Here is a 24,446-nt window from a genome sequence, read left to right on the forward strand (position 1 = left end):
GTGGGCAAGTGCCTCCTCGAGCCCTTGGCCTGGTTCCTGGCCTGTGGTGCACTCTCAGTTTTCATCCCTATTAGTATCACCTCCAACCTTATGAGAGTGTTCATGGAAGGCATCAGCATCCCATTTTACAAATGAGGAAATGAGGTGCTAGTGATGGAGGAGTTTCCCCTAGGGCACCTAATGTGGAAGGAGCAGATTTGGCCTTTGAACCAAGATCTGCAAACCCCACGGCCCCTTCCCTACTGCTGTGCTGTGCCACCTTCAGTCTGTGGAGCTACCCTTCATCTGCCTAGTTCAGATACGAGTACACTGAGATCAGGAGGTCACTTGGCCGATGCCTTGGGCCTCCTACATAACTAGCATCAATGTCCCTGGCTACTCACACTTCCTTGAGCCACAGACACTTCTGCCCCAGCCCAGGCGAGGGGACTGGTAGGGCTTCGTGCGGGGCATGTGTGTGGCCCTGGCCTGTGTCAGGAATTCTCCCCAGGATTTCTGGTGCTTCTGAAAAGGTTTTTAAAATGCCTTTGACACCGGGGAGGCTCTGTGTGACCATGTGAGACCTTTAGATTTGGATATTTAAAAACCACGCAAACGTGGAGTCTCAGCAGCAAGCACTTTGAGGACATTGAGGCAGAGGACATGTCTGTCATCTCCCCTGCTGCCACCTTGAGCCCTAGAATCTGGGGATTCAAGTGGAGCCTCTGGGTCTCCGGTGACTCTCCCCAGTGTTCTGGCCTCCTTGGCCATCCCCACCAGCCTAGATGTGGCCTTTGGAACCTTAGGAGCCCAGATGCTCTCTCTGTTGCCACTGACCACGTGGCTGAGGAAGGTCCACCTGTGAACCTCTGGAGCAGCATCCTGGAGCCAGGAGCACCTGCTCTGCTGTCCCAGTCCAGCATCACTTCAGGAGGCCACTTGGGGTTTGCTCTCAGGGGGCTGGGAGAGTAGCCTTTGCCCTTGACACTCCTCATGGGCAGAGGTCCTGCCCTGAGTCATCCTGTGCAGCTGGGTGGAGCGCCGATGGCGTCATTCCCCTGCCTCTGGTCAAGAGAGAGGGCGAGGAACCTGGGACTCATCTGGTCAGACAGACATTTACATCCTTTGTGTCAGAGCCTTGTGACAGGATGGTCCCTGCCTTCCAGTGTTGTGGGAGGGCAGTTCCATGAGCAGATCATCTGGAGTATGTTGGGATCAGAGGTGCAGGGTCAGGCGACCCAGGCGGTGGGGATGGGTTTTTCTGTTCTGTTTTTTTTTTTTTGTGGTGCTGGGGGTTGAACCCAGGGCCTTGTGCACTCAAGGCAAGCACTCTACCAGCTGAGCTATGTCCCCAGCCCTGGAGATGGATTTTGACTGTGGACGGGGAAGGCTCTGGAGAGGCGGCAATGTGGGAGCGGAGCCTTGGATAGGGAGTAGGGTTTGGGCACCTGCAGTGTATCCTAGGCACAGGTGGGAGGCTCAGGGTGGCTCATCTGGAGGGGTGCATGGTCAGGATGGCAGGGGCTGGGAAGTGGGAGAAGGGCAGTTGGAGGGACACATGGAGCTGACTGCAGAGGGCTGGGGTGAGGACAGAGTTCCATAAAACAGCAGAATGACCTGTGTGGTTTCAGTGACCAGCATAGTGGCCCGCTGGTGCTGCAGGGAGGCAGGTCAGGAGCCATTCCAGGAAGTGGTCGCGTGAGAGGCATTAAGGCCCAGGAGAGGGTCCCTGGGGGGAAGGACAGGGGTCTGGGTGCCGGTGGGCTGCTGGAGCTGGAAGGGCAGGCTGGGCAGGTTTGGGAAGGGGGTCTGAGGGGCAGAATGGGAAGATCTTAGCCCTGGGAGAGAGTGACTGACTAGGCCAGGGATGGAGCCAATCCCAGGTTAAGGAGAGACACCTTCTCCACCCAGGGCCTCCTGGGTGCCAGGGAAGTGCTCCAGCACCAAGTTCCCCATGTTCTAGGTGCACATTCTTTTCCAGATGTGTGCACTGAGGTGTCTTCTCCCCACGCTTCTTGCCCTGTTAGTCTCTTCGGAGCCTTTGGTGATCACAGGTTCTTATTCTTTTCCCCTTGACTTTCAGTGTGAGTTTTAGAGTCAGCTTATTAGTGCCCACCAAAATCCACAAAACTTTTTAAAAAAGCTGCTGGAATTAATTTGTCAGCCTTTTGGTGGCCCCTTAACCTTACGGTTAATGCTTATGTATGGAGTGTAAAAAATCTCTACAGGACTGGGGTAGAGGGAGTCCAGCCCGTGTGCAGCCCTGTTTGATCCCAGTACTGCAAGAGGAGGAGGAGTCTTATGTAGAAGCCATGAAATGTTCTTTGTGTTTTGTGTTTTATTCTAGAAGATTAGTTATGTTAGGGTTTTTTTTTTTCTTTTGTTTTTGCAGGGCTGGGGGTAGGACCCCGGTCTCAACACCAGGCAAGTGCTGGGCCCCAGCTTTTACACTCACTTGTGCCATCCAGCTGAGAGCTGAGTACCTAGAGGGGTGTGGCTCTGTGTACTGTCCTAGTATAGGATGGGGGTATGGCCCTTCTCTCCCCACTAGGTGTCAGCGTCACCCTCCACACAAAGCAGGTGGCTGTGGACGGGTCGGTTCTGGACTCCACTGTGTTCCCCTGATCTGCGGGCTGTCCTCTACCAGCCCCACACCTGCTGTTTTCTGTGATTTGTTCAGTGTCTCATCTTGAGCTCTGCTAGGCAAGTTTTCCTGCATCCTACCCTATTGGCCTCCCCCACCATTGCTGCTTAAATTTTAGAATAATTTGTCAATGTCGACCAAAATCAAATTAAAACACTGCTGGGATTTAGCCAGGATCAGATTGAAGGTATCAACTAATTCTTGGCAGTCAGTGTCTCTTTCACGAGCCCAGGTTGATCCCACCCCCGGCTCACTCTGAACTGTTTATAGTAGCAGTTAAAGGCTTGTAAAAAGGACCAGCGGGGAACACAGGTCCTGTAATGGTCCTGGCTCTCATACCTGCTCCCTGCCCAGCCACAGGGCTCAGCTGGCTCCTCTGGAGGGAACCTGAGGACAAGCAGGGTGCTGGTTCCCATAGGAGCCCCACGCCCACCCTGAGCCTGCCCTGCTAGAGCGCCCCTCTTGGAGATGGGCATTTGTTCAGAGTGACATCCACTTCCTGTCTGGGTCCCCAGCCTAGCACAGGGCCTCCTGCTGGAGTGGAGCTACCCAGGGAACGGCTGTAGAATTCACAGTGCTAAATCTGTGCGTGAGTCTGCCTCCAGGGCAAGCCTGGCCTGCTGGCTGGGTTTGGTTACCCAGTATTGTTTATTAATTTTTAATTAGAACATTACAAAGTCTGGCACATAAAAACCAGAGGGAAAAATCATCAGAAGACCTGGCCACCTGGGCCCAGCTGCGGCCCTGTCTAGAAGGGCCTGCACTCTGGGGTCACCCGTGGCTGTCCCTAGCCAGCCCAGGCTGCTGGGACCCTCTCTGTGGCTCTGGCCCTGAGATCCTCTGCAGAGCCCCCACCTCTATGCCCTCCCCTGGCACCAGAGGGTGCTTTAAAGAGAAATAATGCTTTTTATTTTGGAATATTTCCAAAAATACCCAGGTACGGAACCCAGGAGAACAAGCCCATGTGACCCCATCACCCAGTCTTATAGCTCCCCAGGCCTGTCTTGTGCACCCCCCCCAGATTAGTTTAAAGCAATCCCCAGAAATCATATTTTATCTGAAAATATTTTCCTCTAAAATTCAAGGACTCCCTTTTAAACAGTGCTGTCTGTCCTCTCACACCTAAAGGTCACAGTAATCTCTCCCATCATCTGATCCCCAGCAGCCTCCTGCTGATTATTGTTTGGGTTTGGCTTTCTGATAGTTTTTTTTTTTTTTAAATTCAGAATCTAATCAAGACCTATGGACTACAGCTGATTAGTCAGTCCTGTCTCTCTGTCTGGGGGTAGGGTGTCCCAAGCTCTAATCGGTAGCTGATAACCCCCCCCCCAATGTGCAGTGGGTGAGTCTGACCTGAGGGTACTCGTCCTCCCAGGGCTTCCCCAGAGTCCTCTGGCAGTCAGTCCCCACCCAGCCTCTGACAACCATTGATCTCCTTCCTGTTCCTGTACTTGAGCCTCTTCCAGAATGTCGTGGCACTCTGTAGCTTCAGCCTATGTGGCAGCTTTTCCTAACACGGTGGCAGGTCCCCACAGCCTCACGGGCCCCCCTTGTCTGCCCTCACCAAAGGTGGGTCTTTCCTGGGGTCTGCCTCCCTAGAGTCCTTTGGGGCTCTGCTGGTCCCTGTGGTGGAGGCCTGGACCTTCCTGGACTATCTTCTGTGGTTCACCGAGGCTGGCCACCCACCTCTGCTGCCATCGTGTTCCTGGCCTCTCTCTCGTCCTTCCTCTTGCACTTTGGGTGTCTCTTACCCTGCGGAGCTTGGTTGCCAGGCACCAGGCTGTGCAGGGGCGCAGTCTCCACGGGCTGCCCAGGAGGGGAGGCCCAGAAGGAATCAGTCCTGCCGGGCAGAAAATTAAATTTGAATTGCAGTCTTCAGAGTGAGGCTCCATGTGGCCTGGGATGGGCACGCCCGGTGTCTTGTTTCATCCAGGTGACCCTGTGTTTCCTCCTCTTGCCCGCTGGGTGGACTGCAGCTAACTGCTGAGGCCTGAACCAGAGCCTTCTGCTCCCAATTAGGGGTGGAAAAGCCTAATTGGAACCTTGCGTGCTCCATTTTGGAGCCACGTGGTGTCTGGGCTCGGGCCTGGCCCAGCTGCTGGCTCTCCAGCAGCAGCCTGTACTGGGTACCTGGGGAGGGGCCTCCGTAAGACAGATGGACGCCTCCCTGCAGGCCCCTCTGCACATGGTAAGGTCCTCCAGCACACAGGACACTCCCAGGTGGCACATACCTAGTGTCTCAGGCTCCATGGCTCTCTCCTGGTGGAAGATGGACAGAGAGCTCATGTAATGGGGCCCGAGATGCCCTGGATGCCCTGGCAGGGCTCGGGCAGCTTCCTCAGGAGCAGCAGCCCTGCCATAGCAACCTGCAGGCCTGGCTGGCTGGAGCTTTGTTCGCAGACAGGACTTCCTTTTTTTTTTTTTTTGTAAGTGGGAAGGGGGAGGGTGCAGGGAGAAGGGCTGTGATATAAACAGTTACCAAGGAGACTCAGTCGGGGTTGGAAAGGTTCTCTCCTTCCCTTGGTCCATACAGAAGGGGGGTCGCCCCAGCCGCAGGGGATCACGGGAGGCTTTGGTCTCCAGTCCTGACCCCTCCCTGCTGGAACTGCCAGATGTTGCAATTCCCGGGCTCCTGGGGACGGAGGCCGACAGGGGTTCCGGGAGATTCCAAGGGTCCAGCGGCACTTGCAGAGGCCCCGGAGCAGGCGGCCTGCCCCACCACACTGATAATGGACACAGCCGAACTTCCTGCCTGCTGGCTTCCTGCCAGTTTCCAGCAGAGAGCTGGGACCTTCCCTTTTCCTTAAGTGCTGGAGTTGAGAACCAGAGGCCATGGGGTGCACGTACTCATCTCCGCCAGACGAGCCCACCCTGAGAAGGTCAGTCCTGGCCCCAGTGCAGGCTGCATGGGCGCCCCTTAGCAGGGGGCACCTGGCATCCTTCTATCTAAGTTCGGAAATGTGCTTCCGGGAAGGGACCCCCGAGGCAGAGGCTCTGGAGAGTGGGCCGGCGGCTTCGGCCATTCCCGGCGGCCGTCTTCCCAGAGTCTAAGGGTGGCTGGCCCAGGCCCTGCAGTTCCTGTGGACGTGCAGTGGGGACTTGGCAGGAAGCTGTTCACCTCCCCTCACCTGGGACTGGTGAGGAGCCAGGTGGGAGTAGCCCGGGGTGTGGCCCTCAGCCTCTGAAGGTGGCTGCTTCTCTGAGCCCCTGAGTAGGTCTTGGAGTGGGCAGGGAGTCCTGGAGCTGCTCCTCAGGCAGGACTGGCTCACCAGCGGGGACCCAGGGGTGCCCTGGCACAGCGTCCACTGCCTGTACTTCAGCACCGCTGCCTCAGGACCTCAGGAGGGGGAGAGGGTGGAGCACTGAGGGCACAGGCGCTGGCCTCTGCTTCTTGGGAGCATCTTACTCTGGACGGGGCGGGTTCGCACACCTCGTTCACCCTCTGACGCCCGCAGCCACCGCTGGCCAGCCAGAGTGTGCAGCCTGGAGTGTAGCCGGCTCTTCTGTGACGGAGGCCGCCTGGGCCTCCTCCAGGCCCGCCAGAGCAGAGCTGAGCTGCGCTCCCGCCAGCGGATGGTCCCCGTCTCTGGCTTTCTGTCCTGGGAGCCATTTTCTGTCCCTGAGAATAGGTCCAGCTGTCCCCAGAGGCTTTTCCTCCTTCTCTGGCCTTGAGCACCTGCTCCTCCATAGCTGGGGCACGAGCCGTCCCACCCACCACACAGCCGTGCCACCTGGTGCTGCCGAGTGCTTTTGAAATCACAGACTGCCTCCCAAGGACACTGTGGTCCCTGGGTGTTAATGAGTCCCAGGCGCATGGAGGGGCGCCAAGTCCAAGTGCGTGTTCAGAGGGCGGCCTCCGCGGGCGGACTTGCTGACGTGCCTACTCTTGGCTGGACCACAATCACAGGCAGTTCAGCGCCCCACTTGTGGCCCTCCCTCCCGCTGCCAGTCTCCAGGAGCCCCTCTCCTGGAGCCAGAGGACAGCCCTGGGCAGAGGTGACACGCGCTAGTCTCAGCCTCTCACTACCTATATAAGGAGGGAGAACCAGGGCCTCTGGGTAGCAGGGCTCCTTTCCACCTTGTTGGAGATGTGACTCTGAGGACATCTGCCCTCTGAGAGGACGTGGGAGGTGGCTTATCTCTGGAAGGGGGCAAGAGAGAAGGGCTCCAGGGCATTTGCCCACCTCTTCCCCCTGGATGCTGGGCAGAGGACTCAGGACTAACCATCAGAAAGGCTGTAAAACATCACTGCTGGGTGCCAGGTGCTGTGGCCGTTGGCGAGAGACACACCACACCTCCCCAGAGTCACCAACCTGGATGCAGCAGTCAGAAGCTGTGGTGGAAAGCGCTGTGTGGAAGACGGCGGCAAGTAACCATGCCGTTGGGACGGGGACGGGGGGCTTGGAGAGGACAGTAGGCATTGGCGACGGGTTAGAGGAAGGGCAGGTGGGGCTCAGGCTGCAGCATGCCGTGTCCACTCACGTGGGTAGTGGTGATTGGGCAGCAGCCAGTCGGGAGAGGCAGGCAGTGGGGCAGGCCTCCTGGAGACTGCAGAGTGGGCGGCCTCCGTCCAGAACGTCCCGATGCTGCCTCTGCTCAGGGCCTCACTGTTCCAGTTTCCCTCACCTGAGGGCCATGAGGGCCTTCAAGTCAACCCATGAGTCTGTCCCCGCACTCGGTGGTCATTTCTACCTTCTTAGGCGCTGCCTGTTTCTTACAAGAGAAAAGGGACAGGGGAGCTGCAGATAGGAACTTAAATCAAAACACAGAAGAGACAGCCCCCACTGTCCTCCCTGCTGTGCAGGACGATCTCCAGCTGAGGCCAGCCTGGACAATCTAGTGAGAGCCTGTGTCTCCCAAAATAGAAAGGGTGGTAGAGCACCTGCCTAGCAAGTGTGAGGCCCTGGGTTCCATCCCTAATGCCACCAAAGAAAAGCGACTCCCCCAGCTCCTTGGTGTGGCTCCCCTGGACTTCTGAGCTCAGTGGTGTCACTGTGCTGCTTTTCCTCATAGTGGATTTACTGCGGTGCTGGAGTGGAACCCGGGCCTGTGCACGCCAGGCCAGAGCTCTGCCACCCGACCCGGCCCGGCCCCGCCTCCTCTGTGCTGCCCGCTAATCTGCTTTTCCGTGTAGCAGGGCACTGTTCTTGCTTCCCTCTGGGTGGGTGCGCATGTCACCCTGGGCCGGTGAGTGCTGGGGAGGAGGTGTGTTCAGGGCCTGGCTGACACCGGGGAAGCCTTCACAGCCCTGCTCACATTTCACCCAGGGCTGTGCAGGGCGCATCTGCACCCTGTGGACTGGCCACCGTGTGCAGGGAGGCGCTCTGGATGGCCCTAGAGAGCCTCCACAAGGGACACAGGGATATATTCCTGGCCTCTCCTGTTCGTGGAAAGTGCAGCCCGTTGGGCTGGCTTGTCTGAAGGAGAAATTGGGGTCATAGTGGCCACTGAGCACAGAAGCAGCCAGCCACTAGGTGACCTGTTAGCCCGTGGGGACCACAGGCACCCGGCACATGCGCTGTGGTTGCTCTGTGCTCTGCGAGGGCCTGGCGGCTTCCCTCCGGACAACAGTGTCCTGCAAGTGGCCAGGCCAGCCTGTGGCTGCAGCTCCTTGTCTAGCGTGATAGTGACCAGGGAGGCTGAGCCTGCCACTTGCCAGCATGCTGGATGGATCCTTCAAGTCCTGCTTCTTATCTGATCCTTGCAAAAACCCCTGGAGGGAGGATGTACTGCTCCCTCTCACTGGTCGAGGAACAGTGATTCTGGGTCAAGTTGACCCAGGCGCACGGCAAGCCCCAGAGCCGCCGCCTTGCCTGTCAGCTCCTGCCTGTCTGGGGGCCTTGGTAGTGGGGTGAGGGTGTTGGGAGCAAATGACACAGGAGTGTGCAGCTCAGGTCTATACAGTTTAGTGAGGTACAGCTACAGAAAGGTGCGTCTGCTTCCCAAGTGGCAGATCGACAGTTCTGTCATGTGAACAGGTGGTAGCCATCACCACCCAATCAGCCCACCCATGGTGACCAGCGCCTCGCCCCTAAGCACAATAGCCATCCCATCTAATGTCCCCATAAGTTTGTTGGTCTGGTTTTTTTTTTTTTTTTTGTACCAGGGATTGAACCCAGGGGCACTTAACCCTGAGCCCATCCCCAGCCCTTTTCTGTATTTTATTAGAGACAGGGTCTTGCTGAGTTGCTTAGGGCCTTGTTAAGTTGCTGAAGCTAGCTTTCAACTCTTGATCCTCCTGCCTCAGCCTCCTGAGCACTGGGATTACAGGCCTGTGCCAAGGCGCCCACCTGGTTTATCTGTTTTTGAACTTCACATCTCGGAATCACATTATGGACTCTGTGTAGCGGGCCTTGGTCAACATCATGTCCGTGAGATTCGTTCATGTTGGTGAGTCATGGCAGCTTCTCGTTCTCCGTGCCGCAGAGGACTGGAACCTTCCACCGTGTGGCTCATTCTTCTGCTGTGGGCCTGAGGGTCTCCCCTAACGTCGCATGCCCCTGTGGACATCCCCACACAGGGGTCCGCCAAGAGCGATGCTGGGCTGCAGGGTGAGCTCACATCCCTGGTAGCAGTACCGCCGAGCAGCACCCCAGGGCACCTGCCCCTGTCCCTTCTGCCGGCAGGGCTGGGCTCCTACGTGCTGCCTGCCTCACCTGCTGGGGCTGGGCCTGCTTGGTCCTGGCTGCCGTCAGTGGGTGTGCAGTTGCCGCGCTCTTCCTCACCCCCCTCCCCGTCCCCCCCCCCCGACATTGAACGCGCGCCCATGTGTTCTTCTGCTGCGTGGAGAACGGACCTGTTGGAGTCGTGGGTCTTGGCCTTGGTGACCTATAGGCGTCTGGCGTCCCCGTCTCTGTCTTTGTCAGATGCACGTCTCTTGTAGTCACTTCTCCGGGCCGAGTTGCCTTTCGGGCCCTTCGTGGTGTCGTGTTTAATGGACGCAGCTGAGCTTTGGAGGCTGAGGCAGGAGGATCGCACGTTCAAAGCCGGGCTTAGCAACTTAGTAAGGGAAGAGAAGGACAGAAAATGGAGAGGGGAAGGGGAAGGGGCCAGACACTGAGGAGTGGAGAGACGGCCGGGGCAGTCTCAGACCTGTGCTGTGCCTGACATGCTGGGGTCAGCCCTGAAGGGGACCCATCTAAGTCAGGCCTTGAAGTGCCAGGAACAGAAGGGTCCAGTTAAACTCAGCCCCAGCTCCAGGGGTGGGAGTGGGATCTGATCCAGGAGCAGGGCCTGACAGGTAGACCAGTGTTCTGCTGGGTACGGAGGTGGAGCCAGCAGGGCAGAGATAATAGCTCAGACTGTCATGTGGGTGGAGCATGCAAGTCAGGACATCCGGCAGAATTGGTGGAGCCATAGTGGGTGAAGCTGTGTACCCTGTCCTGTGGGTCCTGGGAGCCATTGAAGGTTTTAGAGTGAGGCAGGGCAGGGGTGAGTTCAGAATTGCATTTAGGAAACTCCAGTGGCTGTGTGAGGCAGGATCGGGAATTGGAGGTAAGGTAAGGCCAGGGGAACCTTTGGCTGAGATGGGGAGGAAGAGGGACACAAGTCTCTTCATTTTAGGGAAACAGGTTTGCATCTGTCTGGGGGCAGAGTTTTGACCAAGGTATTGGTGTCCCAGGAGGCTGTAGATGGATAGTGGGGTCCCTGGGCCTGCCTCCTCCAGCCCTAATGCTGGACCAGGGCCATGTGCTGGCCTGGTCCCTGGAAGGTGGCAGAGGGCACAGATGGCATGTCCCATGTCACTCACGTCCCATACTCTTGCACTTTGTGTTTCAGGACCACATCTGTCAAGGAGAGCAGCTTCGTGGAGAAGATGAAGAAAACGGTGAGTCTGAGTCTGGCCCTGGGGGCGTAGCAATGGAGAGCCGGCTGAGGGCCACCTGCCTGCTGCACAGAGGGCCTGGCCAGCAGGGCAGGTGCCCGGTGCAGCCTGCGTGTCCTCCAGGACCCAGAGCCTGAGGCCACCTGCTCCCGCTGGGGTGGTCTGCTCTGTTTTTCTGACTGGTGCTTCTTGTGTAGGTCGGGTCTCGGTGTCGCTCTGGCTGACATTGTTCTTATGAGGCTTTTTTCTTCTAATTCGGTGCCCCCCACCCCCCGCAGCCTTTTTTCCTTTTCTTTTAATAGATGTCTGTCTCGCCCATCTTTCCTCTGGGCTCTTTTCTGGGAACTTCTTACCAGGGTCAGGAAGATGACCCGGCCTGTGAGACGGGGTTGGGAGCAGGTTGGGGGCTTGGCCTGCCATGCTGAAGTGACACAGTCTCCTTTGTGCTTTTGGTGACTTCTATGTGACGTGAGAGGCCTTCCCTGCCCTGGAGAGGGGAGCTCTGCTGCTTCCAGGGCTGTAGTGGTGGTTTTTCAGTTTGACACTGGGGACTGGTCCAGTGTGAGACAAGGAGGGTGGGCCCAGGCTACTTTGTCATGTAACTGGGTGGCAGAGCCCCTCTCCCCTGCCCCACTCCAATTGAAATGTCACCTTTTTCCTAAGCTGAATTCCATGTGTTTGGGTTTGTTTCCGTATTTCCCTGTTGAGTCCCTGGTCGAGCTGTCTGCATTCACATCCTGTGACTGTGACTGAAGTTTCGTGCTTCGTCTGAACAGAGCAGAGCTCCTACTCTGTGGAACCTTCCTTGGTACCACTTGGACTTGGAAAGGGATCGATTGAGATACTCTGTGTGGCATATGAAGTATGGCTTCAGAGTTTTCAATGTCACCGGCTTTTTCTGCTTGGGATTGAACTCAGCACCCTCTACACACTGGGCAGTGCTCTGCCACGGAGCTACGCCCCAGCTGTGTCACTACGGTCAGCCCGCTGTGTCCTCAGGTCCCACAGCTGTGGTTTCAATAAACCATAGATCAAAAATATTTGGAAAAAGAAGTCTGAACCTGCACACGCTTTATTATCCCTAAACGATCAGTGTGGGCTGCGTAGCATCCACCTCATGGTAGCTGAGGTGACCTAGAGGTGATTTCAAGTTGATGGGCAGGTGCGTAGGTTCTGTGCAAATCCCCCGTCGTGCGAAAGGGATTTGAGCAGCTGTGGATTTGAGCAGCTGTGGATTTGGGTATTCGGCAGGTGGGGTCCTGGAACCCACCCCTGCAGGTACCGAGAACGCACACATGTTCATGGTACCTTCTTTGGTTGCTTTTTAAACATTTTACAGCATTAGAAAGAAAGTGACCTCGGGCAGTGTGTTATCACTGAGGTGGCTCTGGCATATTAAACTGGTGACTTTTGCCCTCCTCCATCACAGTGGCCGTGACAGTAGGGTGCCATTCCCAGAGTGACAGGACTGGAAGCCTGGGGGGAAAGAGGATGCCCACGCGGTCGTGTGGCCTGGAACGTGGGGGGTCTGGCTCTGGGCCCTCACTGACCGGCATCTGGCCTTCCTAGGGGCGGAACATCATCGTGTTCTACGGCTCCCAGACGGGGACGGCCGAGGAGTTTGCCAACCGCTTATCCAAGGACGCCCACCGCTATGGGATGCGGGGCATGGCCGCAGACCCCGAGGAGTATGACCTGGTGAGTGTGGGCCCCCACGGGTCTCAGGAATGGCCTCTGGATCATGCAGAGGCTGAAAGGGCCGGGTTAGCTGGAGGGACAGACAGGATCAGGCTGTTGGAACAGCCCAGAGCTGTTGGTGCTCAGCTGCTGGGGTCACCAGTGTGGGCTTCACAGGTGCTGGTCTGGTCCCCAGAAGGGACTCAGTCCCCAGTGAATTGGGTGTGGCTTAAAAAATTAAAGGGTCTCAGAATTCAGGAGACCTCTGCCCCACCCACCTCCGCCCAGGAGTGCAGACGTGGGAAGCTGGGGGACCAGCAGCTCGGCTCCCGCCCCCAGGCAGCTTCCTCCTGTCTTGGTCAGTGCACAGGGTCATCCGCAAGCACCTCTGGCTGTCCTTGTGCTTCAGCTGTTATCACCAGGAGTGAGGGCATAGGCCAAGGCAAGGACAGGGTACCACACGCAGGAGGGGTCAGGAGAGCCTGGGGGCTTGGGGAGAGGATGTGGTTTGGGACAGTGGGGCCTCCACAGGGCTCCCCTTGGGACTGGGTTCTGGGAGCCCTCGAGGGGCCCAGCAGCCAGCCTGTCCCCTGCCACTGGCCGCTCCCTGCTTCTGGCCGCACTACCCCCGGGCTCATCTGCTCATCCTCTTCCTGGCTGTCACCACCAGGGCTCTGTGCAGTGCAGGGGCCCCACCCATTTGTTTGCCTGTTGCTTTGGGAGAGCCCGTGCCAGCCAGCCACCAGCCCAGGATGAGGCAGTGGACAGGAAAGGGCAGCTGACCCGCAGGAGGGGGAGGCTGGAGGAAGTCCACCCGGGTTGCCTCACTGCTGTCGCACACGGAGTTGTGGCCATCATTACTGAGGGGATGTGCCTGCACTGTTGCCCTCCACTCCCCTGCCTTTGGGGTCTTGGTGACACCCGGCTCCAGGCCCCCTTTCATGTTGATCAGAAACCAGCAAGACCCCTCCAGGCTCCGTTCTGGGCCTGCAGGGTGGTGGGCTCTCCCTGGGGAATCTGGTGCCTGGTGCACAGAGAACTGGGTTCTGGGAGCCCTCGAGGGGCCCAGCAGCCAGCCTGTCCCCTGCCACTGTCCTCACCCCTCATGCCTGCTGTCACCTTTTTAGAACTGCACCTTCTCCCACCAGCTTGCCATCACTGTCCTGCTCACATGCAGTGGCCCTGGCTGCACCTCCCCCATCCCATAGTCCCCACGTCCTAGCTGGGAGCCACTGCTGCCCCCTCACCAGAGGCCTGGGCCTGACCCGAGCAGGCTGGTCACGGCGTGGTGGCCCTGTCTCTGCAGGCCGACCTGAGCAGTCTGCCGGAGATCCACAACTCCCTGGTGGTTTTCTGCATGGCCACCTATGGCGAGGGGGACCCCACTGACAACGCCCAGGACTTCTATGACTGGCTGCAGGAGGCAGATGTGGACCTCTCTGGTGTCAAGTACGCGGTGAGTCCGCAGAGCCCTGGACCCATGTCGGCATAGACAAGGAAGTCTCCACCCCTCCCCGTTCCAGCTCCCGGAAGAGACCAACGGAGCAGGCTGCCCAGGAACAGACCCTCTGCACCTGGAGAGCTTCTCCTCCCATCTCCCAGCCAGCCCCAGGGGACATTAGTTCCTGGACACTAAAGACCAGGAAAATGTAGCAAGATGATCAGGATTTGGCTGGACAGGGAAAGCCATGGCCACCAGCTAGGCAGGCAGGGCACACTGCCCCTTTCTGGCCACTTGGAGTGGAGGCTTCAAGGCTGGCTGTGGAGAGGGCCCCGGGGGCTGCAGGCCAGAGGCTGCCCAATACTCCTCGTGGTGCCGGGTGTCTGGCAGGTACAGAGGCCCACAGGGCCTGCTTGGTGGCTTGGTCAGGGCCACAAGGATGCCCCCACCCCACGAGAGGTGCCGCTGGGCAGGCCAGGGGCCAGGCCTCAAAGCCTCCCATCTGCACAGGTGTTTGGCCTTGGAAACAAGACCTATGAGCACTTCAACGCCATGGGCAAATACGTCGACCAGCGGCTGGAGCAGCTCGGAGCCCAGCGCATCTTTGAGCTGGGCCTTGGCGATGACGACGGGAAGTGAGTGTCCACCCTGGCCCCCTTGCACTCAGGGCCCCGGTCTACACTAGGCCACCCTCCCTGGGCGCTATGGACCAGGAGCCCAGGGCAGGAGCAGCCCATGGGCCTCCAGGGGCAGCACAAACCCCCGTCAGCGGGAACTCAGGACTCGCCTCCCTGTTGGGGGCGCTGTCACCATGCCCCATGCCCTGCTCCTGGCCCAGCTCAGACACAAGCCCCGGTGGGCACGGATGTGCTGGGCCTGGGGTTGACATCACTGGGCGGCCAGGTGACATGAGTCCTCAAGATGTCGAGCCACACTGGAGGACAGGGCCAAGCGGGTCACCTCCGTCTGGACCCTGGCTCATCCTGTCCTCTCCCCAGCCTGGAGGAGGACTTTATCACGTGGCGGGAACAGTTCTGGCCGGCCGTGTGCGAGTTCTTTGGGGTGGAAGCCACTGGCGAGGAGTCCAGGTGAGCATGGGGGCCTCAGATGGGGCCTTGGGGACGCAGCAAGGAGGGGTTGGCAGCTCGGTCACAGGCTAAAGGAGCTTGTGCTTCCCTGGAGGGTGACAGGAGTAGGGCCGGGTCTTGCCTGGCTTTTCACCTGAGCCCCCGGGCCTGGGCGGCCCTCACAGGGCCTGGGATCTGACTTCAGCAGCTCTGTGCCAGCCTCCTCTGCTTGCCCACCCGGTCCTGTGTGGGTCACTCACCCCACACCGGTCCAGACCCTCCTGTCTGGACGGATCCCCTGGCTCCTGCCCAGCAGCCCTGACTCTGCCCCTGGCTCTCCTCTCCAGCATCCGCCAGTATGAGCTCGTGGTCCACACGGACATGGACACAGCCAAGGTGTACGTGGGTGAGATGGGCCGTCTGAAGAGCTATGAGAACCAGAAGCCGTAAGTCGAGGGAGGTGGGTGGGACTGATGGCCTTGGAACACCAGCATCAGCTGGCTGTGTATCCTCATAGGGCCTTTCTCCCTAGACCCATGTGATGGGTGGGTGCGGTAGGGGCACGCATGTTTTCACATCCGCGGAGGGAGGGCAGGAGGCCCAGAGCAGAGATGGGCCGTCCAGGAGCCAGGGCCTGCTCTGTGCTGGTGCTGTCATTCAGGGCAGGCCTTGGGAGAGAGAGGTGCTTACCCAGTTTGTCCTCAATTTGCTTTGAAATCTTACTGTGTAAATACCCTGGTCCGCAACAGTCCTTAAAGACAGCAAGGTCTGTGCTGTGTCCAGGTTGGACTTTGGCAAAAGGCTCACTTCCCTATAAGCCACTTCAAGTACCCCTGGATGGTGCCCAAATCCCTGCTGGAGCCCCCAGGTGCCCAGGTACCACTAAGTCAAGAGCGGCTCTGCTGGACGCAGCCCTGTCAGAGCAAACTCCACATCCCAGTGATTCCCCTGCCAGTATTAGGGTCTAGGCATGGGGGTGAGGGGGCTGAGGATAGGGGATTCCACCTGGGGTTCCGTCTCCCAGAGCTGGCTCGAATCTGCACTCAGTCTGCCCAAGGGGATAAAGCATGAGGGGCCTCAATATTTTAGGGGCCAGCCTCAGTTTCCATATCCAAAAATGGGGACCCTGATCACATAGCTCTGCCACCTCGCAGGGTTAAGAGTACTGCACTGACTGGGAACGGGGGAACCCTTGACAGTTGGCAAGGTGTCCTCATGCCCTTGGAGGCCCAGAGGGTCTCTTGGGGACAGAAAGATTCAGATCACAGACACAGCCAATCGATGAGCTTCTCTTCTCCCCACCCAGCCCCTTTGATGCCAAGAACCCATTCTTGGCTGCTGTCACCACCAACCGGAAACTGAATCAGGGCACTGAGCGACACCTCATGCACCTGGAATTGGACATTTCCGACTCCAAAATCAGGTCTCTGCTGCCTTCACCCCTTCCTGACCCTTCACTCTGGGTTTCCTGACCCAGGCACAGAGTGGCCTCCACTGCCTCCTGAGCCTTGTGTCTTCCTTTAGGTATGAATCTGGGGACCACGTGGCTGTTTACCCAGCCAACGACTGCACTCTTGTCAACCAGCTTGGGGAGATCCTGGGTGCAGACCTGGATGTTGTCATGTCCTTGAACAACCTTGATGGTGAGTTCTGGAATCAAGGCCTCCTAGGCCAAGCCCTTGGGCTGGGCTTCTGCTTGGCCCTGCATGCCAGGGGCCTAGGGCCCTTCACCCAAGCCTCCACCATTATAGGTTCTGCACGCCCCCTGCCCCACTCTGCAGGGAGGAGAGACCGTGTGCTGTAGGGCCTGGCTCTCTCCCTTAGGCTCTCGTCACTGTCACAGGAGAGAGGGTGGTGTGTCTCAGGCCTGGTGGCAGCAGGAACACTACCCAGCCACCATGTTGGGTGGGGCAGTCTGCAAGGCTGAACCCTGCTGAGCCTGGGCTGTACTCCTTACTGGTCACTGCAGGGGCTGCAGTCAGCACCCCTGGCCACCCTTCCAGGTCCCTTCAGTGGAGCTCAGGGTGCCAAGCACTAGCCATGGTGGTTTCCCCAGGGTCCCATGGAGCTGTATAGCCCGAGACTTACTGTGAACACGCACCAACCTCAGGGGTAGCCCTGCTTGGTCCTGTCCCATGGTCCATGCCGAGGCTGTCCACGCTCCCTGGTTCCCGAACCAGCCCTCAGCAGAGCAGGAGGAGGAAGGGCTGGTTTCTGGCAAACCTCGCAGAAGCAGGAACTCTGCTTCCCCTGGGGCATCACTTCCCCTGACCAGACCCCTCCAACAGGGATTTACAGTCCAGCCTGAGGCTTGGCTTTAGGGCCTAGGAGGCCTGGAGAGGGCTAGCCTTGCTTGGACTGCCAGCTGGGCACCTGCTTCCTGCAGAGCAGGTCTGAAGCTTCCACCCCCCACCATGGGTGACCATTCACCCCAAATTCTGCCTTCCCTCTCCGTACAGAGGAGTCCAACAAAAAGTACCCCTTCCCCTGCCCCACCTCCTACCGCACGGCCCTCACCTACTACCTGGACATCACCAACCCTCCACGCACCAACGTGCTGTATGAGCTGGCACAGTATGCCTCGGAGCCCACCGAGCAGGAGCAGCTACGCAAGATGGCCTCCTCCTCAGGCGAGGGCAAGGTGAGCCTGCGCCACGCCGCCTCTGCCCAGGGCTGCAGCTCCCAGCTCACTTCCCCTCGGCCCCAGCTTCCACCCGCACCGACCCACTCCTCCCGTTCCTTGGTCTTGGGCAGGAGCTGTACCTGAGCTGGGTGGTAGAGGCCCGGAGGCACATCCTGGCCATCCTGCAAGACTACCCGTCCCTGCGGCCCCCCATCGACCACCTGTGTGAGCTGCTGCCTCGGCTCCAGGCCCGCTACTATTCCATTGCCTCGTCCTCCAAGGTGAGGTGGGCTGGAGCCTGGGACTGCCTGCCTCTCCCCAGCTCTGACCCTCAGGGCCAGGAGAGCTGTTGGCAAGGAGACCCTGAGGGGGCATGGGCTAGAGGGGTGGGACAAGGCTTGGTGCCAGGACTGGGCCCTCCAGGACAGGGGCCCTCCACGTTGCTGCGGCTCACACCAGCCCTCCCTCCAGGTCCACCCCAATTCTGTGCACATCTGTGCTGTGGCTGTGGAGTATGAGACCAAGTCCGGCCGTGTCAACAAAGGTGTGGCCACCAGCTGGCTGCGGGCCAAAGAGCCTGCTGCGGAGAATGGCCGCCGGGCCCTGGTGCCCATGTTCGTGCGCAAGTCCCAGTTCCGCCTGCCCTTCAAGCCCACCACGCCTGTCATCATGGTGGGCCCTGGCACTGGGGTTGCCCCCTTCATCGGCTTCATCCAGGAGCGGGCCTGGCTGCGGCAGCAGGGTAAGCAGACGGATGGGATGGGGTGGAATGAGGAGCCGCAGGGAGCCCCCTCACCCTGGCCGCCTCTGCCCAGGCAAGGAGGTGGGGGAGACACTGCTCTACTATGGCTGCCGCCGGGCGGATGAGGACTACCTGTACCGCGAGGAGCTGGCCCAGTTCCACAAGGACGGTGCCCTCACCCAGCTCAACGTGGCCTTCTCCCGGGAACAGGCCCACAAGGTGAGGGGTGGGCGGTACTGGGCCGGGTACGGCTGCCCAACGAGGAGGTGGCTGGGGCGCCCTGGCCCTCACAGGCCGCCCACCTGCCTGCAGGTCTACGTGCAGCACTTGCTGAAGAGGGACGCGGAGCACCTGTGGGAGCTGATCCACAACGGGGGCGCCCACATCTACGTCTGTGGGTGAGTAGGAGAGGGGAGATCAGGCCCTGTCCACTCCCAGGTGGTGCCTGCCCAGCCTTCACCGCCACCTCCTTCCCCCCAGGGACGCTCGGAACATGGCCAGGGACGTGCAGAACACCTTCTGTGACATTGTGGCTGAGCTCGGGGCCATGGAGCATGCCCAGGCTGTGGACTACATCAAAAAGCTGATGACCAAGGGTCGCTACTCCCTGGATGTGTGGAGCTAGGCGGCCCCTGCCCCTCGCACCCACAGACTGTCCCCATGATCACGTTCCTCACTCCCTCTGCCAGCCGCCTGGTGGTCTCTGCCTGGGCTGGCCACTGGAGGCAGGTCCATGGACAGGGGCAACCCAGGCCAGGCCTGTAAGGTAGCCCAACCCCAGGGCACATGGCAAGGGGGACGGGGTCCCACACTTGGTGACACCCCAGGCCCTCGGCAGCTGTACAGAAGGGGCCCTTCTCAGCTGGTGGCCCCCACATGATTTTGAATGAGTGTAAATAATTTTAAATAACTTCTGGCCCTTGGAATAAAGTTCTGTTTTCTGTATTTGCCTGATATTGCTTGAGCAGCCCTGGGGTGTCCCCTGGGCCTATACAGAGACCCTAGATACAGCAGGAGCCCAGCCTCCCTGTGGGAGAACACATCCGTCAGGCCGCCTCTGCCTCGCTCCCTTTATTGAGGCCCTGGCGCCCAGCTCCCGCAGCCGGGGCCCAGGTCGTCCTCAGGGCCCACAGAGCCCACGAAGCCCAGGAGAGCAGAAGGCACCCCACACGCACAGGGGTGCCTCCCACCCTTCTGCCGCACACGGGTCAGAGGCCCCTCTGGGGCCAGCAGGTGGAGGCCCTGCTCACTCCTTCTTGCTCCTGCGCTGCTGGCTGTGGAACTTCTGGTGCACAACCCGCAGGGTGGTGAAGAAATTGCCCAGGAAGAGGAGGAGGAAGGGGAGGCCGCACATGAGCACCTGCAGGGGGCCAGAGTCAGCTCGAGAGCCTGCGGGGCTGGGCCCTCCCAGCTGTCCCCCGGACCCTGCTCACCTGCCACTCCTTGCATTGTGGGTCTCGAGCCAGGTTAAACAAGGTCAGCGCATTGAAAAGCTGCCAGAACTGAGAGGAAAAGCTAGCTGGACTCAGCAAACCCAGGGCCGCCAGAGCGGGGAAGACTAGGGCAGCTGGGGACACCCGTGCCACTTACATGTCCGAAGAAAAGAAAAGGCAGCAGGAAGGTGAGGCCCCGCCACATCCAGGACTGGAAGCCCTCTGCAGGGAAAAGGGCCAGGGCAAAAGAACCAGGGACACCATTCAGGCCAGGAGCAGAAGGAAGGGGAAATTCCTGCCCGCCGTACCCACAGGGCTGCAGAGCAGGGCCTGGCCGACTCACCCACGGTGAGGTCCATGGTGTGCCGCTCGCCCAGGGCCCGCAGGCGGTACAGGCAGCCGCTCTGGTAGTAATACTGCAGGAACTGCACGAAGCCTGGGGAGAGCGGGCTTCAGAACTGGGCTGCAGGTGGGGTCTTCCTGCCCCTCCCGCGCATGCACACCTCCTGAGCTCAGGAAGCCCCGAGACACTCACTCTGGTACATGGAGAAAGACAGGAACTGGTTCCGGAACTTCTGGTACATGAGACCATCGGGCCTAAAGGGAAAACAGAGGGCGGGCAGTGAGGGAGCCCAGGGTGCCATCTCTGGCCCTGTCCCAGCTCCCACCAGAACCAGGCCACTTACCACGTCAGCATGACGCCCGACAGAAACGTGGACACATAGTGATGGATCACCCACCAGCCTTTGATCCTGTAGGGGGGGAGCCACTGTCCTTCCTGTCCCTGTCCCTGCCTCCCATCCCAGGGCAGCCCTTGAGAACCAGGCCCACCCCTGCACACCGGGAGCCGTTGTTGATGAGGATGCTCTCACGGATGGTCAGCGTGCAGTAGTACCAGACCAGCAGGAAGTTGAAGGCCGCATCTGTCACCCTGGGGAGGGGAGGGAAGGGAAGGGTAGGAGGGTTGGTGTCTGAGCCCAGGAGGGTGCAAGGTTGCACCAGGTGGCAGAACACCCACCTGGAGTTGAGCAGGAAACGGCAGGTGAAGGAGATGAGGATGAGGATGATGGTGAGGTAGAGCTTGAACTTCTCGTACTCGTCTTTGTAGGCAAACCTGGGGACACACACGTGTGGGGGTCCCCCATGCCCATGGGGTCCCCCTTGCTGTGACCCAAGGAGGGCACAGGCAGGCACCAGAGAAGCCTGGAGTCCCGAGGCTGAGCCAAGGGCAGTCAGGGCAAGGGAACCCAGGCAAGACCAGCCCACTAGCCACGTACTTGGCCTGCTTGCTCAAGAGTGTCACGTTGACATTCCCCAGAACCAGGCTCAGGTACAACCTAGAGAAAAGGAGAGGGGCTGAGAGGCCTTGGCCCTGGGTCCCCTCCACCCAGCTGTCTTCTCCATAACCCTGCATTAAGAGTCCTACCCTTGGGGTGCTGTAGGCCACCTCCACTTGGAGCCCAGCCTGCTCCAGAATCCTGACCTGGAGTACACCAATGTCCCCAGCCTGCCACATCCTGTCCACGGCCTCCCAGCCTTGAGGCCTCAAGAAGCCTGGCTCTCCCACTCAGACCCCATATCCCCGATCACTCCTCGGTTCTGGGTGGTGGATCTGCCATCTGTATGAAGTCAACTCTTGTCACTGCCACAAGTTCCTTGCTATCTGGACCCCAGGAACCTCAGCTCTGAGTCCACTCAGGCCCCACACCATGACCATACATGTCCTCCCAGCCCACGACAGCCTCCCTCAGAAACTCTAGCCTCTGGTTGTACTGACCCCCAAAAGCTCTGATTCCCATTTTTTTCCTTACACCACGAAGACCCCTCCCTCCCTGAGGGCCCCACACTCTGGCCAGTCCTTGTCCAGGCCAGGAGTCCACATGCCCTCCTTCACCGTGCAGCCACTTCCCAGCCACCCCTTGAACTGCAGCCTCCCTGTATTTCCATCACCTCCCAACGAGGCTCATCTGTCTTCTGCTGAGGAGCTCCCAGGCGGGACAGCAGAGCAGCTGCCCTAACAGGGCTCCTGCTCCTGCTCAGACCCTGTGGACCTCCCCATGAAGGGACTTGCCTGAGGCTGCAAAAGAGCTTACTGGGGGGACTCTGACCACACCAGAGAAAAGCCTCGCCCAGCGCCCAGCCTCCAGCCCCAGCTGCTCTCAACCAGCTCCCAGCAGTCGCCTCTTGTAAACGGCTAGCCACTGCCGGCCACCTGCATGACTCTGTGCCTCTGCATCCTGCACCAGCAAGGCCCACATACACCCTTCTGTCTCTCCAGGCGCCTCCTGTCACTACCTACCCCTGCCCGTGGACGTGCCCAGCTCTTTCCGACCTAGAGAGTAACAGGTGTGCCCAAGGCAAAGCCTCCCAAACACCCTCCTGACTTCTAGTTGATACTTTCGAGTGACTTCTCTCCTTCCACACAGCCATGCCAGCTCCCCCTTCAGCTCTCCCACCAGCTCCAAGATCAGCTCCCACCCCTCCCTGCCACCAGCTGGCTCTCCAAGGTCCTGTGGCCTCAGAAGCACTCCCCTCCCTCCCTTCCTCAGCCCACTAACCTGCTTCCCTGCCTTCCAGAAACCTCCCCCCATGCCTTCAGCCTTCAGTCTCCTGGGGAGATCTGGCTCAGAGTCTTGCACTGGCACCCCTGGACTCCACCCTCTCACCCAGACCCCAAACCCTGGCCACCTCATTTTGTTCCTGGCCTCTGCAGTCATCCACTGTTACCTCTCATATTGAAGACAGCTCAGCATCCCCTAGACACGGAAGCTTTCTCTGACTGCCTGGGCCGGTTAGGTGACCCTTACCATACCCCTACACCAGGTCCTTCCCCCACAAAGGGCCCATCACAGTGTGGGGACTGTGCTGACTGCTCTGGCTATAGCTGACTGAATGACCAAAAAGAGGTGGCATCTGGCCTCAGCCCCTCCCTCCCAGGAGTGGTGGCAGCTGGGGCTGGCCTGGGCTCACCCGTTCTTCTTGGGCAAATAGGCCTCCATGTCAAAGAAGAGGCCCTGGCGCTCCTTCATCTGGTTCTCCAGCTCCTGTGCGGCCCCCACGGCCTCTGACGGAAGGGTGGGTTTGCATCTGCAGGTGGAGCCAGAGTCAGCAGGGGCAAGCAGGCGCCATGCCCACCCCAGAGGGGCAGAAGGGGCAGTGAGGCCCAGAGAGGGGAGAGACTGTGCTGTCCCCTGGGGGGCAGCACCAGCCCCCCATGCCTCGCTGGCAGGTGCCCACCTCTTCAGGACGAGGGCCAGTTCCTGTAGCCGCTTCTTCTGCCGGGCGATGGAGCTGGTGCAGTTGTTCTGCAGCTTGGTCAGCTCCTCCAGCTTCAGGCGGTACAGCCGGTGAGTCTCCTGGGGCCGAAGGGACAAGGTGCAGGCTGGCTGGGACACATGGGCTCACTGTCTCCGCCAGGGATCCGCCTGTGCTTTCCCAAGGCACTCCCCCCTCAAGGTTTTCCTGGTCGCAGGACATCTTCCTGTGGTCCCCACCTCTCCACAGGCTCTCTGTCCTGAGTCTGGTTTCTAAGGTCACAGGTCCACCTTCTGGACCAAGTGGGTGGCTTCAGGCCCTCTCAGTCCCTCCTGCCTACCCAACTTGCAAGGATGGGAAGTATGCGTGTGTTGGGCAGGGGTGGGGGGGACAGTGGTCAGGCATCCACAGTGCCTTCTGCTAGGGCATTCTGGATGCTTTCTCCCAGGTTAAAGGTCATCAGGCTTCAGTCTTGCACCTCCTGCCCTGAGGCCAGTCCCCTCCCCTGCCCCAGCACCTTTGGCCTGAGGCTTCCCTTAGCACTTTGCCCTGGTGGGTGAATCTCAAGAAGGCGCAGTCTAGAGATTGGGCAAGAGGCAGTGTGGGGACAGCAAGTGGCTGAGGCCAGCGGAGGCAGCCAGGCTGGGAGATGCCTGCTCAGGACTCCAGGGAGAACACTGGTGGCAGCTGGCGGGGCTGCTCTGGGGGCAGCCATGGAGAAGGGAAAAGGCGGGAATCAGGCCAGGAGAGGCAAAGGTCTAACCAAGTCTCCAACTGGCCTGGGCTCCACTCGGTCTGTGGGCCACCACACCCCCCTCAGACCCAGATCTGTGCCACCTCTGCCCAGGCACAGTCACCACCCTCTCCTTCCTGGTCAAAGCCAGCAATCTCCTGCTGCCTGGGTCCCAGGACAGACGGCCACATACAAACTCCAACCAGACAACTGCTCCTGCAGCTTCCCAGTGGCTTCAGAGATTCTAATCCCCGCCAGAGCCAGGAGGTCCCTGCACGATCTGGTCCCACCCACTGCTCCCCTCACTTTCCCAAGCAGCCACACAGGCCCACAGGGCCTGTCAGCACTGCTCTCCCTTCCCCTGTTAGATGCTGGCCCACCTGGGACAGGCCCCCGACCCTGGCCACGGACTTCACCTAAACACCACTCCCCCAGGGCACTCTGACAGGAGATGCTGAGGGTGGGAACGGGATGTTCGTGGAGTGACAGATCCAGAATACGGGCTGGCTGGCTCCGACTCGGGCAGCTGCTCTCCTGGGAGAGGATGGGGTCCAGGTCCAAATGCAAAGGGCGGGGGCGGACACGGGGTCCCGTCTCTTTCCATGCCCTCGCGGGAGGTCGAAGTCACCCAGCACAGTGGGGTCCCGGCCAAAGCACAGTGGACTGTAACCGGACACTTGGGAGGGGCCAGCTGGGGAGACTGGGACCCGAGGCCTCGCCACCCTCGGGAGCAACTCCAGGCTCCAGACCCCCGACCTCAATCGCCTGCCTGCCTGACCCAGTGCTGCCCGACCCTTGACCTCAGCCAGAGAGACGTGGCTCAGAGTCAATGGGTGGCAGGAGTGGAGCCTACCTGGATGCTCTGGAAGTCCTGCTGCAGATCTTCCCAGTCCCGCAGGCAGTCGCCCAGCGGGTCCGAGGGCGGGGGCTGCATGGCTGCCGCCGCCGCAGGAGCAGCGAGTTGAGGACTGCGCCGCAACCCCGGCCGGCCCAAGGCGCCTCCGCCTCCGCCCCCGTCCGCTTCCGG

The 24,446-nt window shown here is 59.7% G+C and overlaps 2 protein-coding genes across 4 annotated transcripts in view; one reads left to right on the forward strand and one right to left on the reverse strand.

The window, feature by feature from the left end:
• Positions 1–18,943, forward strand: part of LOC107147049 (NADPH--cytochrome P450 reductase) — a 39,846-nt gene extending 20,903 nt beyond the window's left edge. Inside the window, exons 1-17 of one of the 3 annotated variants that reach the window (XM_048789955.1) lie at positions 5,282–5,502; positions 6,886–6,988; positions 8,871–9,013; positions 10,403–10,451; positions 12,018–12,146; positions 13,432–13,581; positions 14,077–14,201; positions 14,565–14,654; positions 14,981–15,079; positions 15,940–16,056; positions 16,158–16,276; positions 17,093–17,274; positions 17,388–17,537; positions 17,728–17,998; positions 18,072–18,217; positions 18,311–18,396; positions 18,479–18,943. In XM_048789955.1, the coding sequence (XP_048645912.1) occupies positions 5,456–5,502; positions 6,886–6,988; positions 8,871–9,013; positions 10,403–10,451; positions 12,018–12,146; positions 13,432–13,581; positions 14,077–14,201; positions 14,565–14,654; positions 14,981–15,079; positions 15,940–16,056; positions 16,158–16,276; positions 17,093–17,274; positions 17,388–17,537; positions 17,728–17,998; positions 18,072–18,217; positions 18,311–18,396; positions 18,479–18,623 (2,151 nt within the window). In that variant the 5' untranslated portion in view covers positions 5,282–5,455 and the 3' untranslated portion in view covers positions 18,624–18,943. Of the gene's footprint in view, positions 1–5,281; positions 5,503–6,885; positions 6,989–8,870; positions 9,014–10,402; positions 10,452–12,017; positions 12,147–13,431; positions 13,582–14,076; positions 14,202–14,564; positions 14,655–14,980; positions 15,080–15,939; positions 16,057–16,157; positions 16,277–17,092; positions 17,275–17,387; positions 17,538–17,727; positions 17,999–18,071; positions 18,218–18,310; positions 18,397–18,478 lie in introns of those variants that run through there. The other 2 variants (XM_048789956.1, XM_015491442.1) reach the window with 2 other exon arrangements.
• Positions 18,925–24,446, reverse strand: Tmem120a (transmembrane protein 120A). Its single transcript, XM_015491443.2, has 12 exons — positions 24,273–24,446; positions 22,669–22,787; positions 22,402–22,518; positions 20,709–20,768; positions 20,450–20,545; positions 20,273–20,362; positions 20,118–20,183; positions 19,967–20,028; positions 19,775–19,867; positions 19,589–19,653; positions 19,432–19,500; positions 18,925–19,358 (listed from the first exon to the last, which is right to left on the reverse strand). The coding sequence occupies exons 1-12, from the start codon at positions 24,351–24,353 to the stop codon at positions 19,245–19,247; spliced, it is 1,032 nt and encodes a 343-aa protein (XP_015346929.1). The 5' UTR covers positions 24,354–24,446; the 3' UTR covers positions 18,925–19,244.

This window comes from Marmota marmota, unplaced genomic scaffold (assembly GCF_001458135.2).
Source record: "Marmota marmota marmota unplaced genomic scaffold, marMar, whole genome shotgun sequence".
NCBI classification, from domain to species: Eukaryota; Metazoa; Chordata; class Mammalia; order Rodentia; family Sciuridae; genus Marmota; species Marmota marmota.

What these genes read in the sequence shown, in the direction of transcription:
- Tmem120a (XM_015491443.2), bottom strand. Translation starts at nt 24,353, where the DNA reads ATGCAGCCCCCGCCCTCGGACCCGCTGGGCGACTGCCTGCGGGACTGG. An exon ending in TATTTGCCCAAGAAGAACGG is followed by an intron (nt 20,769 to 22,401) that starts GTGAGCCCAGGC and finishes CCTTTTCTCTAG; the next exon opens with GTTGTACCTGAGCCTGGTTC. An exon ending in TCGGGCGTCATGCTGACGTG is followed by an intron (nt 20,029 to 20,117) that starts GTAAGTGGCCTG and finishes TTTTCCCTTTAG; the next exon opens with GCCCGATGGTCTCATGTACC.